Genomic DNA, 18,748 nt, shown 5'->3' on the forward strand with positions numbered 1-18,748 from the left:
AGACACAGTATATTAAATGGGCTAAATCCACTTCAGCTTTAGTATCTGATTAGCAAGGTGGACCAAAACGTACATAAACAGAAGTGGATGAAGACACAACATAATAAATGGGCTAAATACACTTCTAATTCCGCTCCTGACCTATAGGGGGGAAAATAGTTACATTTGCAGAAGAGGAACTAGCTGGCATAATTTAAAAAGTGCTATTTCACAATGCAGTAACAGTAACTGAAGGGGAAATATACAGGGAGCACAGGAGGAAGTTGTCACCCGCTGTCCCCTCCCAGCTGCTGGATGACAAACTGCCCCCTCCCTCCTCCCCGGGATCTATGCCGCTGGAGCCCGGGCACCAAACATGGGATCCAAACTTGTCCGCGCTGTGAGGAACTTTAACGTGGAGAACAGAGCGCAGCGGCTCCTAGAGAAGGAGAGACCGAGCGCAGCGCCAATGTACCCGGCCGCCAAGCAGACGCTGCAAGCGGTTATCACAGGTGAGTGCTCACACTCCGGCGCCGAGTCACACGCCCCTCATAGTGGCCGGGGATCACTCGCAGAGGGGTGTGAATGATGCTGCTGCCGGGTGTCTGTGTGACCTCTAGTGCTGGCAGGGACACACAGCGCACGGTGACGGCATATGATGACCTACTCATTCACATGTGTTCCAGTAACCGGAAGCAAAATCCGGCTGTTATGGTGCTTTCTGGGAGTTGTAGTCTTGTCTTGTGCACACTGGTTGTCAGGCTAGAGGTCACTGTCACTAAGAAGTGTGTGTTTCTCTGTGATAGTGAGCCAACTCAGTTTTACCTGTCTGAATATCTTACTGAAACTGGTTATTTTTTTATTTATTAAGTTTCTTATATGGCGCATACATATTCCACAGCTCTTTATGGTCAAAATGGTAGACACTGTAGTCAATAGGTGGTCACCAAATGGTCAACATGCACAAGGCTGACTTAAGCAAAAGGGCGACATTTGTTTTGGGTGTACGTTTAGTGTACTGCATACCCTCTAATTGGCTCACTTCGCTCGCCATGCTTCAGGCAAGGTGCTCCACTCAGCACAATTTCTCCTTTCGAGAGTCCACGTGGATGTTAATGCATTAAAATGCCCCCCCCCCCCCCCCCAAAATGACCTTGTGCATGTTGACTGGTAGGTGTCAACCCATTGGCTATATCAACCATATACCACTAAAACTTTAAATATAAATACAACTGTGTTAAATATATACCTTTTTGTGGATTGCCACTGTGAGAATGCTGACCCACACTGGTAAGGACCATGCACACCCACAGTTACTAATTCTGTGGGAATAAGTTCATGTAATAAACTCTGTCTTCGGACCTATTGGGGTCAGTTCTATTTTGCATGATGTGACTAGTGCCAGGAGGGACCTCCCAGAGCTAATCCAATCTGTGCACTGCTAGGTCAGGGAAGGCCTGTACACGTGTCGTGAGTACCACCATTTTCCGACTTACAGTAAGTGCCTACTATGATCTGGTGCTCTACGCTAGGGCACAAAATAGCATTGCCACCCTAGTTTTGTCTGGTTTCTGCTTGCATCCCAGGATAAGTGCGAGTAGAAATCCACTAATCGGTGTTAGCAGCACTCTGATTAGAATAGTTATATTCACGTCGTTCTGAATAGAATTAACCCCATTGTGTTTTGTCATCTTTGTGTTTTAAAAAAAGCTTATATTTTTTTCCCTGAGGCTTCCACCACAAAGGAGAGGAAAGAGGACTGTGCATGCACCATATTATTCTTACTAGTGTCCCACTGGGCTTTTAGATACAGGTCGAGTATCCCGTATCCGAATATCCGTTATCCGAATTATTCCGAAATACGGACATTCCAGAAAGTGAAAAAAATTTTTTTTTTTTGCTAAAAACTCACTGGGGACATTTGTAACAGCACTACTGAGGACATGATATGTAACTGGCACTATATATGTACAAGAAAATGATTGCTTGGCATTCAAATTCAGTGCTGAGATAGTACACACATTTTGTTTCACGTTTTGAAACCTTGTTTTTTGAACAAATAAAATATATTTGTGTGTATTTTATGTGGTAATAAAATATATTTGTGTGTATATTATGTGTTTATACAGCATAAATGCAAGATACTTCAAAATACATCATTGAAATATTAAAATATTCCGAAATACGGAATAATCCGTTATCCAAAATTCTCCTGGTCCCGAGCATTTTGGATACGGGATACTCAACCTGTATAACTGAAATCCACTAATTGGACAGGTTTTCTTTATAGAAATCACTTGATGTGTAGGATTTTACATGCAGAAAAAAAGGTCCCCTGCAACCCCACTGCCAAGTGGAAGTTGCCCTCCTTTCCGGGAAAGGGGGGCAACCATTCTGGTTTAGCAGGTGAGTATGCATCAATGTAGTATGATAGCGTTTAATTAGTGACGTCATCGAGACTTGAGGAAATCTGGACTCTGTCAGCCTAGAATCTGAAGTCCTGTAAGGGCATATGGTTATTAGGTCAACATGGGTTAGGTCAACAGGGTTATTAGGTCGACATGGGGAAGGTCAACAGTCAAAAGGTCGACATGGTGTTTTTCACTTATTTTGGAACCGACATGTGACGACAGGCTGTATTTCATGCCCTACCATCCACTAGAGCAGGGCTGGGCAACACCGGCCCTCCAGATGTTGATGAACTACACATCCTAGCATGCCTTGCATCAGTTTCAGCATGGCCACATAGCAAAACTAATGCAAAGCATCCTGGGATGTGTAGTTCACTAACATCTGGAGGGCCAGTGTTGCCCAGCCCTGCACTAGAGTGTGGTGGGAGAAAAAAATAGTGTGCCGAGTGTAGTGAGGCACCGTGCCCGAAGCATAGTGAGCGCAGCAGTGCTATGTTTCAGTGTCCATTTCGACTGCGTTGACATTCGGGACAAAAAAGTGAAAAAGAACCCCATGTCGACCCAATGACCCTGTCGACCTTCAGTCATGTCAACCTAGTGATTTCGACCTAATGCTTCTCGACCTAGTTGCTGTCTATCCAATGATCCATACCCCCTGTAAGTACCCAGGACCCGTTATGCTGAGCTTTGTGTCTATGGCAGCTGATCGCAGCACACCTGCTGTTATACTTGTTCTGCACTTGTTGTTTGAAATGTCAGTGTTTTAAACTTTTTTTTTTTATTAAACTGCCTTATTTTAAAGGTACCACGCTATGTTGATGTGAATCTTTCTACATTTAAAATCCTATATAATTAGTCATTTCTATGGGGAGAAACCTGTACAAATCAATGTATTTGAGATATGCCTAAATGCAAAGTTGGGTTTAAGTATTCATAATAGATGTGTCTGGATGATAGGTTGACGGCATCTACATAGACCAGGGGTGGGGAACCTCAGGCCCGTAGCCGGTCTGAGTGGCCTGCCCATCGGCTTTGCCGGGAGTCAAGTACAGGGAATTCTCGCGAGAGGTCGGTAGTTCTTGCGAGATTCCTCTTAATCAGCAGCAGCCGGAGACTGTCAGTCCTATTCAGCAGCGGCTGCTGGAGCGTGGGAAGGCTGCAGCAGGACAATTTGTAAGAGAAATTTTTACATAGGATTTTTTCCCCCATACAAAAGGCCCTTGGCACAAAAAAGGTTCCCCACACCTGACATAGACCGTCAAAAAAGGCGACACCAAAAGATCATCATGCACTAGGTTGAAATGGCAATATTTTCCACATGAAAAGGTCAACATGAGTTTTTCATGATTTTTCTTCTTTTTTTTTTTGCACTTTTTCATACTTTAACATCCAAGTGATGTGACACTAATTGTGGGTCCGCGTACTCAGGTGTCTGTATCAACATATAAAAAGTGAAAAACGTATGTCGACATTCTCATGTTTCAACCGCTGCCAATCTTTTGTCATTGTCAACCTTGTTAATGTTGACTCTTTGACTGCCTATATAGACACTGTCAACCCTTTAATCCGTAACCCTAATCCTGTGTACACACGGGGGCGATAGGGGCTATAATCGCTGGGAATATGGTCGCAGGCGACCATATTGCCAGTGATGGAAGTGTGCCCCGGCGATGAATCGCCGGGTGCGTGCTCCCATTTTCTGCCCCATTGTAATCGCTGGTCGCAGGAGCAAGCTGATTACCTCTGAGGCACCGCCAGCAGAGGTTCTTTTTCATCAGCGACCATCTTTGGTCGCTGATGAAAAGGAGACACTGAGCAATAGATTGCTCAGCAATATATTACTAGCAATATATGGCTGAGCAATATATCTCCCCCCGTGTGTACGCACCTTAAGTATACATTTATGGCTAGGCTTACCATACTATCCCTTTTAAATCAGGACATTCATGAATTGCACATGTTCTGTGGCAGATTAAAACCAGATGAGATGCAGTCTTGAAGCCAGCATTATTGCACCCGATTGTTGTTCTTACAACTTTATTGAAGCCAGCCAGCCACAGAACCTGTGTAAATCATGAGTGTCCCAATTTAAAGGGCTAAAATTGTAACACTCCTATGTCCCGTTCATTCAGACTTGTTTGAGCACCTGAACATCAACAGTTTACTTTTACTGCTTTCAGATTGCAAACACGGGTCCAGCCCGGGTCAGACAATTTAACAAAAGATCTGTTATGTCAATTACGACTGCTAGTAGATGATACTATATTTGTCAGTGAAAACGGAATAATTTTCCTTTTTTATTTATATTTTATTTTCTGTGTTGCCTTCTGTTAGAGCACCCTGACATCCAGAATAAAATTCACCTCAAGGATGAGCAGCTTCTATCACGGCTGAAAGATGTTTATGTTGATTCGTCAGACCCATCAGCTGAGGTAACCTATGGATTATTTTCTTTGTAGTGTAATTTAATAGGGTTCCTCAGTCCTTCATTTGTTTCCTTTCTCTGAACCTTTTTCTTTTAATACATTTTTAATATTTGTTAACTGCAGTATTTCGCTTGTTCTTTCATCTCCTAGGTAAACCGTATTTGGCAGTTTGGCATATAGAAAGAGCTGTGCTTATCCAACCCACCGGTGCACCAGGTCATTCCGTCTCAGCACAATGTTCGTCAAGATAGGGATGCATGAGCGTACCATTGCTGTAAATGGGGCAATTCTCAGTGTATGGCATGCCAAGATGGAACCCTCTGACACGCCAGCGGGTTGAATAAGCGTGGCTCCATCTGTACCTGCATCTCTAGTTCATTGGTATATTTATTTACTTACAGTTTCTTATATAGCACAGCAGATTCCGTTGCGCTTTACAATAGTAGACCGTGATAAAACAAACTGGGTAACAACAGACAGACTTGGATGTATATTGAAACCCCTTTATTGCAAACCATATTTTTCCTTTTGTTAGTTCAGGGGTGGCCAAACCGGTCCTCAATATCTATCAACAGTTCATGTTTTTGGGTAACCTGTGGATCTATAGTAGGAATGAATGCAGCATGTTTGAAAATATGACAGTTAGTAATGACTACAGCTTGCACCAGCTAGGTGATTTGGAAAACGTGGACTGTTGGTAGATCTCATGGTACTTGTGTAATAGCACGGCGCCCGGCTTTCAGCGTAGCCTAAGGCTGCCTAGCGTAGCTAGCGTAGTGACTCCGCGGCAGCCCAACGGCTGCCTAACGTAGTGACTCCGCGGCAGCCCGGCTCTGTCCTCAGTGTCCCTAGCTCTGTCCCCGGCATCCATGGCTCTGTCCCCGTCCTCCATGGCAAGCCTAGTGAGCACCTCTCACACAGCGCCGGCGCCCGCATGATCCCCTCTCTGCTGGCGGACGCCGGCGGAGAGGGGATCATGCGGGCGCCGGCGGAGAGGCGCTCCATCTGTCTGAGATGCAGGAGTGTCTGAGACGCTCCTGCATCTGAGTAACTTTTGCGGCAGGATAAAGTAACCCTGCCGACAGGGTTAGGGGTTCGGTAGCGCGTGCATCTCCTGCACAAAGAGGGGGTGCAGAGGCAAGTGCGTCTGATGCACAATAAAGGAGGCATTTGCCAGTGAGCCATGTTACATACTGGCATATGCCTCCATTTGAAACCCCCACGCCAGCCCGAAGCGTGGCGAGCGGACACGTTACGGGTCCTCCCGACCTTTTCATACCCCCACTATCCACGTCGGCGTGTAGTTGATTTGATAAAGTGTGGCGAGCCACCGAGCCCGAAGCGTGGTGAGCGGATGCAGATTACATGTAAAGTAATCCGAGTCCCCTCGCGGGGCTCGCCACGCTTTGGGCTCGGTAGCTCACTGCGCTCGCCACATTTTATTAAATCAACTCCACACCGACGTAGATAGTGGGTACGGAACACTGACTGGCCATGGGAACACTACACCGAATCTGACAGGGATGCTGACTCTGCAGATACGCTGTCCGCGGGAAAACTATGCTGATTCTGACTACGTAATGGGCGCCGTGTAAATACACAAGTGCCGATCTCATGGCCACCCAGCCTTAAGGTGCCCATACACATGTAGATTTATCTTCAGATATGGCTGTTTGGAACAAAACCATGGTTATGGGTGAGAGCAAATGACAGTTGACCATTTGCTTGGAAATACTGGAAAACTGACAAACTGTCATTCAGATATTACCAGATTTTTGTTCCAACCAACCAGATCTGAAGATAAATCTGTAAGTGTATGGCCACCTTTAGTTTCTGTCTTTCAGTATTGTTTACCAGCTTATGTTTTTAAAGCATACAACTTAAATTCCTATTAAATACCACCAGACTCCTGTATTGCACAGGTTCTGAAATTGGTCCACAGGACCCCCACACAGTGCATGTTTTGACCTGGAAACGTGAACTGTGTGGGGTCCTGAGGACCGACTTTGAGAACCACTGGTATAATAAAACTCCCTATAAAAAACATAACCACATGACTGCTCCTATAGGGAATCACACAGCCATAAATATAAAGAAATAAAGTGCAACCTTTTAGAATTTTTATTTTTAAGAGTATGCAACCTTCTTCAATTCTGGTAACTGTAGTGCTAGGAGCACTAGTGCCATAGTTAAAATTGGGCCCTCTGTATTCTGTTGACTTGGTTTGGTTGGGTGTTACTAGACATACCAGGAATGTAGTTGACCCCTGTAGTGTAATGGTCATATGGGTTTGGTGGGTAGTTAGCGGCCTGTTGGGGAAGTGGTGCTGGCTGCATGTAAGCACGGGAAAATGTGCGTTCTAAAAAGGGCATTTGTCTCTCTTGCATAGCCATCAATTGACGGCTGAGTGGCCTGGGTAGTCGGTACATCATGGCTATCCTGGCTATTGTCCGTCTGGCTGCAATGCAGTCCAATCGAGGATGACAGGGCTACTGGGTAGCAGAGGGCTGTGTTCCCAAACGCACTGTAGTACAGGTCATAGTGCACCCAATCCGGCCAGCAGCACTGCTTTTATTGTCATTCACTTTGCTGAACTGCTTCCGTATAGATTTCAATGTATTCACAACCTGTTGTTGCTTGCGATGGATTTCTCTGGATTCCAGTATCGCCACAATATTGTGATACTCCATCACTTCCCTAACTAATTTGCAGAATCTCATGTACCTCCTTATCTGACCAGTTGCTGGAAGCACACATGATGGTGCAGGTCAGGTTTGGGGTCTGACAAACAGTCATGCTGAGGGTGATGCAGATGAGACTGTAAACACAGTGTGCAGAGTTCTTACAGCACAGACTGTTGCTGTAGTGTAGGGTACTGGCTACAAACAGCCTGGTAACACTGCTTCTGCTGCTGCGATGCTTGATGTGCTGTCATTTGCTCTGTGTGGGTCTCCGGCAGATGACATCATCTACAAGAGCCACAGAAGCACCAATCCGCTCTTTGCGATGTTCTCTGGGTCAAATAACCCGGATAAGTACCATTTACACAGGCCCTAACTTCGGATAAGCCCCGTGTCCAACCCTGAGCATTTCCCATGTCAGATTGCCGGGGAACAGCACCCGTGTTCAGCCCATTTACAACAAGCCCCTGCCCGGACAGCAATAAACCGGGTCGAGGCTCTCGTGTAAAAGGGGTATTCTATTGCTAAAAGCAACAGAGTGTTTTTGTTTGGAAGGTGTGAACTGATGCCTCATACACCCGTGTGTTTCAGCTTTATGTTTCCAGATGTATGTTTTGCTGCACATAGAATGCAAGTATGCTCTGGTTACTGTAATGATTGTCTGCAACATTCCTAGAGCTTAAAAAAGATGGTATGATCGCCCTCCGGTTCTATTCAGCCTAGGTGCTGGATAGAACCAGAGAGCCTGCATCTTTCACTGAGGGGCATAGAGGGTGGTCATAGCTCACAGTACTGCCTATATCACTGGATGGCATAATTCTACAGTGCACACACGCAGCCATCCTGTTAGCCAGCACAGCTCCTATTTTCTTAAAATGGCCACCACAGCACTCAGTCCTGACCACCTGTCACTTGTCATGTGACCTGCCCCTGGGAATCATTGGTCTGTGTAACCACATGCACTGTAGCGCACTCCAGTGTCAGACATAATACCGCGCATAGCACTGGGAGAGATGTATGAAGCAGGGAAAAGAGTGGAGAAGTGTGCCAGTGGCTTTCTATAAAATGATGTGTAGCAACTGATTGGTTGCAGTGGGCTTCTTCACTCGTCCACTGCTTCATACATCTTAGGTGCTCAACCTAACTTATTTTACATGCTGCATGACACTATCCTGCTTCAATTTTGTGGCGGCCAAAGTTGTTCTGCGCTTACTTATTGTGACATTCGTCGGGACTGCCATCACAACTGGGCGGGCCCATTGAGCTGTCACTCATCAGTGTCTCCTGCAGCAGCTGTTCATGCGGTCGTTGAATCGCCCTACACACAGAACGATATATCGGGCATCCGCTGTGTTTATCAGCTAACGTGATATGATATATCGGCCGTTCAGTCGATCGGACAATATATCGTCCAGTGTGTACCCACCTGTAGGACACAGTTTGGAGAGCGGGAACATTGCAGAAAGTGCAATCAAAGAGTCCAAACATGTGCTATGCCTCGGCATGCACAGACGAACACTGTTATATCGATGTTCAGCCCCCAATGGGCAATGTCTGCAAAAGTCATTTATTTTACAGTAATTATTTTACTAGTTTTTAGATTTCAAAATTTTTCATTGTTACAATGCATTACATTGCCCTGAACAAGGTAATTCCTAATGCCACCTGGCTGGCAGACTTTTGTGGGGGGAACACTTGCCTTGTATCACATACTATATGGAAACTGTTTTTTCTTTTTCCATAAAATGGAACAAAGACATGCCCTTAAAAATCTTTCATGGCAATGCCAGTAGTATTAACAGAAGCGTTCATTTAAAACATCCAAATCCACTCACTGCTGTCCAGGGTTTGGTTTAGGGATATTAAGGACACCAGAAAATTAGGTGCTGTAAAGTGTTGTTTTAAGCTTCCCGGAGAGGCACATGTGGAATGCACACACGTAGGTAGGTTAAGGCCCTGAAAAACATCATAGTATGGAATATGTAGTAAGTTAAATGTCTGTAACATTGTGGGACATGTTTAATCATGGATAACCAGGGCCGTAATGGCAACAAGGTGTGTAGCTATACTGTTGCAGGGAGTTTGGTGATAAATCACTTGTTTATTGTCACATTTTAATTACATTTGTTTCTTAAGACCTCTTTGCTGGAGCCTGTGTGATGCCAGAGAGATGGTGACTGGACTTAAACGGCAATTTTTGGTTTTGCAGGTTAAACCAGGTTATTTATTTCTTCTAAGGTTTAATGAAATCTCTGAACAAATATCTTAATGGTGTAAATTAGATTTTAAGAAAATTATGTTCATTTCTTGCTCACTCTAATTTTTTTTTTTTTATTCCCCTGTTGGCTATTTAGCCTTCATTAACATTTTTCATTACTGTGGTTTCATTTTGCAATTATCTTCTACCATAATAGCAACCTCATTTATCACCAGTGTTGCCTTAATTTGTAGCTTGGGTTCTAATCCTGCTTGTTGTTAATGCTCTCTCTTTGAGGTCCATTATGGATTTCTCTCCTATAGATTTCCCAAGTCACAGTGTGTACTTCACTGAATGGATCTCTTGCTGTTTCAGTTTAAAAATAATGAATATGGAAACTTGCAGTTCCATTTGTCAATTGCCATGCTGATTTTGACAAAGAAGACCAACACCTTTCTTCCCCTATTTACCCTGCCGCTCTTATTTCAGAAAACATTTAACCTTGTTTTCCCCCGGCTATACAATGTTTTTTTGATTCCATGTTAGGGCCTCTCGTAGCCTCTACTACTACAGAACTGTTTTATTTATAACTGAAGTTATATCTTATGCCAAATATATACTATATAATATATTACTGGTAGGTTATTTTATCTATTATTAACTTTTATTTATATAGTGCTTACATAGAGCATTTACAAAATAGTAGCATGCAGAAATAAAATAAGACTGCTAATTAACACACATTCAAGTCATAAGCGGTCCTTGGTAAGTTTAGTCTATGGCTGGTAGTCAATGTGTGCCAATATCTCCGACTGTCGTGTGTGTGTGTGTGTGTGTGTGTATATATACATGTATGTGTGTGTATGTATGTATAAATAAATATTTACGTCTCTCTATGCCCTGTAGCTAGATTTTATATAATTGCCTTCCAATATACAAATGAGTCCCTACTAATATTTGCCGCTAGGCACAGCAATCCTGAGTCTATTTCCACAACTAGTGTGCCCACGGACATGCGGGAGTACTGCGTACGCACTCGCTATCCATAGGCTCTACAAGTAATCACACCTGCAATACGTACGCATGCAGCACACAATTAGGGTGGACACACCTGTACCTATTTCTTTTGCGATATAGGATGCAAGATGCCTGGTGCAATTCTCATGTTGTTATTCCTGTTTATCTTTTTATTCGACTTTTCGCTCTATTATCTTAATGAGCATTATTAGCAAACTATATAGTGTATACACCCTGAATGATATCGCTAACGTTCATCCTGTCCCCGCTTCGCACATGCAGTCGTTGACCATATAGGTATAATTGAGCTGCATATACAGATGACCTAGTTAACGATAAGCGTGCACACTAGTATTTCGGTCAGGCTAAGTAAAAGTGGGGTAGCTGTATTAAGCGTTTAAAAAAAGATAAACATGATGGTGATAAAGTGTGATAAACTTCCAGCCAATCAGCTCTAATCTGTCATGTTATAGGCTGTGTTTGAAAATGACAGTTAGGAGCTGATTGGCTGGATGTTTATCACTCTTTAATACCCTCACATTTATCTCTTTTCAAGGCTTAATACATCTGCCCCAGAGTCTGTTTTGCGATAAGTGGGCTGTTTGGCATAATTTCAGGATAGGCGTACAGTAGGTAGACCTGTATGTGTTCTTATAGTAGCGAATCAATTGTAAGCTACACTTGCAGGGACTGATGTGAATGAAAAAATACTTCTAAAGTAATTTAAAAAAATGTAAAATTCATTCAAAATATGCTGATACTATAAAATAAAGGGGAAGATTCAATCGCTACCGGTTCTGTGACCTGTGTTCATAGGCTAACACTACGTGCATTTCCATAAAGCGTGCTCCAGATACCCATGCAATTCAATAGCAAACTGCAATACAGATGAAGCTGCTCTCATTTGAGCTGCTCCTGGTGATTCTATCGTTTATCGCTGCCACCCGCCGTCCTCTAACAGAAGGGGGCGCAGGAGACGCTTGTGCACCCAGTTATGTCAGAGGCTGTAGCAGCCCTCTGCCCGCTCTGTCTAAGCCTGTCCTCGCTCCCTGCTGCCTTGCTGATGGGGAGGCATGAGCGAGTGAGATGCTCATGCGTCCCTGTCAGATGGAGCTGCTGTTCGCCAGCCTGCACCAGCTCATGAGATCTGGTGATCGGGCTAGCTGGCTGACTGCTGCTGCTCCATTTGTAACTCATGGATATAGGGCATGATTCAGCATCAGTTGCAGTTTCGCAGAAAAGCCATGGCTGACTAGCAGGCAAAGTTCCACCCAGCAATGCAATTTAATTGCAACACAGAAGGTGCCAGAGATTGGGCACTACTGAGTGCTGCAAGTCGCCGTTCACCAATACAGCGCTACAATCATTGTCAAAAATTAAAAACTGATACACAAATATGGCAAATAGAGTCTCACGCAAACAAGTGTCCAACAATCTCGTACCTGCATCCAATTGGTATCCCAAAAAGGCATCCAAAATTGTCTCCACAGATCTTCCAGCACAATATCCAGTATAAATGTGAAAAAAATAAATATATATATATATATATATATATATATATATATATATATATATATATATTATACATTGTAGAGGCTCTGCACACACTAAATTAACTGATAATAAATAGTGGAGATTTTGTTCATGAATTGATCAATGCATGATCAATTCCATAGCTTATGTTAACCATTTCCCTAGATGATTAGTGACAGGTGTGTTGGTAGCTGCTCACCTATAAAAGCACAGTCTGCTGTGAGCTTTAGACCAGATAGCATGCCTGGAATCAAACATTAATGTCATAGCTATGTGTATTGTACCATTTTCAGCAATAGTGTTAGGGCCTGCAGAACAGTGGGGTCCCGTGAAGGGGGCTGCAGGCTTAAATGCATTGATCAATTCATGAACCAAATCTCCACTATTTATTATCAGTTAATTTAGTGTGTGCAGAGCCCCTACAATGTCTGTTTAAACAATGTGGTCACAAGCCATAGGGCACCCCAAAACTAGGAAAGGTGAGTGCCGATGTTAAGTGTGTGTGTGTGTGTGTGTGTGTGTGTGTGTGTGTGTATATATATATATATAATTTCCACCCTTTTGTGTTGACCATAAGAAGGTGCTTACATAGATCTTACACATGTATAAACTCGTAAAGGTTTCTTTTTGTGAATAGACCATCACCAGTGTATTTCTACGTACATCCAATAGCTGATGGCAGAAAATAAGTATTTAGAGTATTTCGCTGTAGAGAAGATGACGTGTCTTTGCTGACTTTTATTTTGATTTAAAACCTCTAAGTAAATGTATTATTTAGTGGGTTAGATGTGTCACGGGTACTGCGGTTTCATCCTTTTTTTTTTTTACATTACATTAAATAAATTTCACCCGTAGCATAAATAATGTATATTTTGATGGGTATAACAGGACAGCTAAAGTTTGTATATTATTCCTATACTTACTGTTAGTATAAAGCAACATATATAGAGTATTGATGTAGTACATGCATGCTACCACATATGTAGACCTCTTTCTGCACCCCTCTACCTGATTCAGTCTGCTAGATAATGCAGCTGTGGGGCCAGATATTCTCTATTGTTTGGTAACTAGCTAACTGCCAATGATCTATTCTGAAGAAAAATAAAGTTTACAAAGATGTATCTGTTCAGTAGTTGCCATCTTTTTATTTGTAAATAAAGTGCTGAGTATGGTAAAGTTGAAGCTGGTGTGTGAGTGCCTCCGTGGCATGCAGTTATATTGTCTACATTGACAATGTAGAAATTCAGAAGTGCATTGTGCCAGAGCCTACTGCGCACTTCGAGAACATGTCACCTGAGGATACATCTATTGCGAAAGTGCGAATCACAAGAAAGCGGCCATTTTCCCAGTAAGGTCTGCTGCTGCGCAGATGGTGCCAGGCGCATGGAGAGGTGATTAAGATTACATGGGTGTATGGACACCCCCACACCTTGCTCCCATTATAGATAAGCCAGTGTCGACATTCATAATATCCACACAAGAGTGTAGCCAGGTAGAATGTCAATCTAGTTAAAAGTGCACATAAATATTGACACAAAGAAAACTATTTGTGCTTTATAAATAATAGTACCCAGGTTTGGTTGGCATAAAGCTAAATTGTACAAAATCAGTGCTGTTATTGTAATGGCTGATTGCTAACATTTATATGTTTTCCCTCTGACTTCATTTAGGTGAAGCATGCAGTTCAGATTTCTGAGAGAGGAGAGTTCCGACTTCCTAACCAGATGCTGAGGAATATGGCTTTTGGAATAGATGTGGACAAAATTCAGAAAGGAAACCTTTCTTTTATTGAGGCTTTGACAATTTTGCACAATTACAAACAATCCCCCAAAACGTGGACGGAAGATAGAATAGCAGAAGAGTACAGCCTAAGTATAAAGGACACACAGTCCATGCTGGAGTATTTTAAACCTTTTGATATGACAGTCATTCCACGGCAAGGTCAAAAAGAAATTGCTGAAGAATAGGACTGTATAGTACATGCTATAGGTAGAAGGTTTAATGTTATTGTCTGCCGTTATGACTGTACATTTTTACTTTTTTGTTTTGGGGACTGGTAAGCCCATGACAAAATTTCACGGAATTTGAAGTCTGTATGAATGCCATCTAGAGCTACCGTTATTGAAGAAAGGGCACTGGAGTGAGTTGTGTGTCTGACTATGGGGATATTCAATCCGGTATTCTGACTGTCTGAACGTCCCAACAGTCGGAATCCTGGGCTGTTTTCGTACGATCCAACAGCGGAATTCAATTATCGGAGCGTCCAAAAGTCGGTGGACTGGTGAAAACGGCCGTGGATTGTTGGGAAAATGACATGAATGCGACAATCCACTGCCATTTTCGCTGATCGGTTTCTGACAAAACAGAGCTGGCTTTAAATAAAAAAAATGCCTTAAATGCTTTTGGCAATCCATAGGTAAATCATAGGCAAATGTCACTATTTCCACCAGCAAAAATAGCAGCACAGATTGAATGAGTGCCGGACGTTACAATTTATATATTTTGTATATATGTATAATTTTTGTTTTATGCTGAAATCTTGGATGTATCTAAACCTAATCCACTAGCAATTAGTGTGACTGTTTTGGAGAGCTATAACATATTTGCATTTAGCTGTTTATTAGAACCTGAATACATTTTGATTGGTTAAAACCAGCTTAGTCAGCAGCTTGTGCATACATTGGAATGGCTGCGGAATTTGAATGTTTTTAGTCTCTGTCCCAGCCACACGACAATCACTCAGTGATGGCAGAAGCCTATTCTTCTTCTAGATGCATTTAAAAAAAGATGGTATGGTATTTAGTGGGTGTGAAGCCCTGTGTATGCTGAACACTAAATGTATAGGTTAAACAATAAAAAGATTTATAAGGCATACATGTGTTTGGGCCTGATTGAGTTGCACACAGTATCGATACTAAAACCGTTGCATAGGACTTCCGGTTTCCGCTTGATGGAGTGAGGGAGGTAGACGCCGGAGCTCCGCTTCATCTAACCCCGCCGAACCTTTTAAAGGCTGCTTGCGGCTTCCACAGGCTACACCAGCCGACGCATACCCTCCCCACACCCGATGGATAAATTCCCTGCACCCGCAGTACCTGCACAAGCGCTAGCGCCGAGACAGGAAAAAAGACGCCAGACATCCAACATGGCGCCGGAACGATCCTCAGAGAGCGACGCGCTTTCACCCGCATCAAAGAAGCTTGCTGCAGACACAGTGGGCTCTCCGCAACAGGTACGCAGACAACTGGACTCCCCTGTCACATATGGAGAGGTGGTGGACGCAATCAAGTCCACCATGACACCGCTCCTAGCACAAGCGGTAGCAGATATAACCGCACAAATGAAGGCTATCACACACAGAGTCACTAATATGGAGAATACAGTGGGTGTTCTCACACATGATGTAGATGGACTGAAACCATCATATATGGAACAAACTTGACGAAATCGAAAATAGATCAAGACGTAATAATGTCAGAATTGTGGGTCTCCCTGAATCCTTAAAGGGACCATCACTGCACCATTTTGCAAGAAACACCTTGCCTACTTTATTAGGTATAGAGCAGGAGTGCCGAGACCTCGTTATTGAGCAGATCCACAGGGTGGGACCTCCGCCTACCCCCAATAAACCCAGGCCGCGGGTTACCCTATTCCGCTGTTTAAATTTTTTACACAAACAAGCTATATGGGCCGCCTCACGACGCACTAAAGATCTGATATGGGAAGGCCATAAAATCCTTATTTTCCAGGACTACTCCATGGAATTAACCAGAGCCCGAAAAGCCTTTTCAGAGATTTGCACTCAATTGGTTAAAGAGGGCAAAAAATTTGGCTTACTTTATCCAGCTAGACTACGACTATACGAAGGCTCATCCCATAAGGACTTTTTATCTGCAAGAGACGCCCAAGCATACCTTCGTGAATCTTCTCGCACACTGGATCAGGATATAAGTGACCCGTCTCCTAGCACCCAAGCGCCCTGAAGAAAGACTGTTGTTGAATATTGACCCTTCAGTTAAGACTCGGTTTATTCCCGCTCAGGCTGACCCGCTATTGCAGGACACTGCTCACCTACACCTATGGGCTCCCCAGACCAAGTCTACAACTGATCCACATTTACAGGACGGTTAATAGATCTACCCATAATTCAGCGTTCAATCTTTGTTTCTTTTATGCTATACATTCATAGGAGATAGTCAGATTCCTATTTATAAATAATTGGATATACTGAGACACTCATAACTCACAGCCATCCAAATGTTGATGCTTAATGTTTAAAGGTTCAGCTAGATACTAGATCCATAATGACAATAATGATTGGAATGACGCCTACATCATATTGCCAGAAAAAGGAAATTAAGCTGGGAAAAAAAAAATAAAAAAAAAAAAATATATGTTTTACTGTTCTCTTTTACCCTGGGTTTTTTTGTTTTTTGTTGATGGTAAAGAGCAGGACATGATTAACAAAAAAAAAAAAAAATATACATGTCAAATAATATGGAAAACAAAGACAAAAAAAATAAAATAAAAATTAAAAAATAGAATAAATAAAAAAATGATAACGGAGAGAGGAACAAAAAAAAAAAAATAATATATATAATAAGACTGATTGAGAAAATAAAACTAATATAGACACAACATATTTTAGTGTAGCCATGTCAGTATCCCGATAGCAATATGGCTTGGGGCTGGATGGGGAAGGAGCTGCCCGCCCTCCTCCTACTTCTTGATATTTTAAGTTAAACAATTATAGTATAAGAGTTCACTTGTAAGATCCCTGATGTTATCTAGGGTTATAGATACTTCTTACGGTTCCCTTAATACTGGAAGAGGGGCATCTCTTTCCATGGTAACAATAATTTGTGAAACAAGAAATATTACACGATTAGTAGATGTCCCCAGGAACACAGATGCCAAATGTAAATATGTTCTAGTCTTGTTCCCCCCTGTTTGTCTCTACCCTAGTGTCTCCCTCCCCCCCTGTCAAATTTTCTTTCAGGTCTGCAAGGATCGTGTCCTACTCTACCAGATACTAACTTCAATCTGAAGATAGGATCCTGGAACGTTGGTGGATTCAATTCTCCAGCTAAAAGAAGAAAACTTCTATCATACCTCAACAAGCAAGAAATCCAACTAGCGTTCCTTCAGGAAACACATCTAAAAGCCGAGGAGGTACTCAAATTGAACATGCTGGGCTGGCGGGTGATAGGCTCGAGTCCATATAATTCGAAATCTAGGGGTGTGGTCACTCTCATTAAACAACACATACAACATGATATTATACAAAACATTGTGGACCCCCAGGGCAGATATACTCTCACCAAACTTAAATTGGAGGGCCAGGTCTTCCTCATGGGAAATGTATACGCCCCTAACAAGTATTCACAGCAGTTTTTCCAGACCCTGATTGCCAAATTGTCCCCACACACAGACTCTACCATCATAATAGGTGGTGACTTCAATTTGATATCAGACAAAACCTTAGACCGTTCAAATTCCACCCGCTTACCATACCGCCTCCCTAAACTAGGTATCCCAGCATTCTCTGAAAGACTTAATTTAATAGATATTTGGAGAGCTTTGCATCCCATATAAAAAGAATATTCCTGCCTTTCTGCGGCCCATGGCAGTCTATCCCGAATCTCGACAAACATATGCATTAAGATTAGTACAAAGGCATTGAGTGAGGAACAACTCACCATTTTCCAAATTTTCCATGACAAACATAGATAATGAAAAAGAATATGTCCTGGTAACCTTGGCATTACTACAATATTAAGCCTAATATTGGTTTAGAATTGGTAATGGTTTGCATGAGGTTAGATAGTATCACCAATCAATGAAATTGGGTTACCAAGAATTAGCAACAATAACAAAAGTAACTATACGAAACTAAAAAAGGAAAAAATAACCAATCCGAAAAGAGAAAAAGAAAATAAAGAAAGATAAAAATAAAAGTAAAATTGTGTATATATTTAAAGAATAAAACCTTAACAGTCCGCTTCCAACTTCAACCCGAGGACCCATCTATGGACTGATCCAGCCTTTGGCAGAGAGGAGGAGGAGAGGGAAAGGAGAACACAAGGGAAAGAGAGTAGATGAGTGAATGAGGGGTAGCTTGGGCCTAATAATTAGATAATTATGGGGGGTCTATTTTGAAGGAGTTGAAGACTATACCATGAGGTGGACTGGAAGCAGGTCTGGATGGCCTCTTTTGTTCTCTGGGGCAGAATCTGAATGTATTTGTTCCATACCCCAAACAGGGCCGGGGTCATAGATTCCTTGTGTAGAGATGCCTCCAGCCAGTCCATGGTAAATAGGAAGAGTAGTCTAGAGGTTGCCATCTCTAGGGAGGGCGCCGTGTCCTGTATCCACTGTTGTAGGATAGCCTTTCTGCCCACCGCCGACAATAGTACAAGGAGTTTTTTGTCATGTTTGGGGACAGCTGTTTGGTCTGCCACATATCCGAATAAAGCCCAGGAGTCACTGCACTGGAATAATACT

The 18,748-nt window shown here is 42.7% G+C and overlaps 1 protein-coding gene across 1 annotated transcript; it reads left to right on the top strand.

Moving 5' to 3' along the window:
- Positions 1-226: 226 nt before the first annotated feature.
- On the top strand, positions 227-15,129 carry NDUFAF4 (NADH:ubiquinone oxidoreductase complex assembly factor 4). The gene is made up of 3 exons (XM_083177015.1): positions 227-491; positions 4,725-4,822; positions 13,915-15,129. Exons 1-3 carry the CDS (start codon positions 356-358, stop codon positions 14,209-14,211), a joined length of 531 nt encoding a protein of 176 aa, XP_083033141.1. The 5' UTR covers positions 227-355; the 3' UTR covers positions 14,212-15,129.
- Positions 15,130-18,748: the final 3,619 nt, after the last annotated feature.

This window comes from Crinia signifera, chromosome 3, assembly GCF_055691185.1.
Source record: "Crinia signifera chromosome 3, ASM5569118v1, whole genome shotgun sequence".
In the NCBI taxonomy this organism is placed as follows: Eukaryota; Metazoa; Chordata; class Amphibia; order Anura; family Myobatrachidae; genus Crinia; species Crinia signifera.

Excerpts from the sequence above, each read along its gene's own strand:
- NDUFAF4 (XM_083177015.1), top strand. The coding sequence starts at position 356 with ATGGGATCCAAACTTGTCCGCGCTGTGAGGAACTTTAACGTGGAGAAC. Across the intron at positions 492-4,724 it reads GCTGCAAGCGGTTATCACAG|AGCACCCTGACATCCAGAAT; the intron begins GTGAGTGCTCAC and ends GCCTTCTGTTAG. Across the intron at positions 4,823-13,914 it reads CGTCAGACCCATCAGCTGAG|GTGAAGCATGCAGTTCAGAT; the intron begins GTAACCTATGGA and ends GACTTCATTTAG.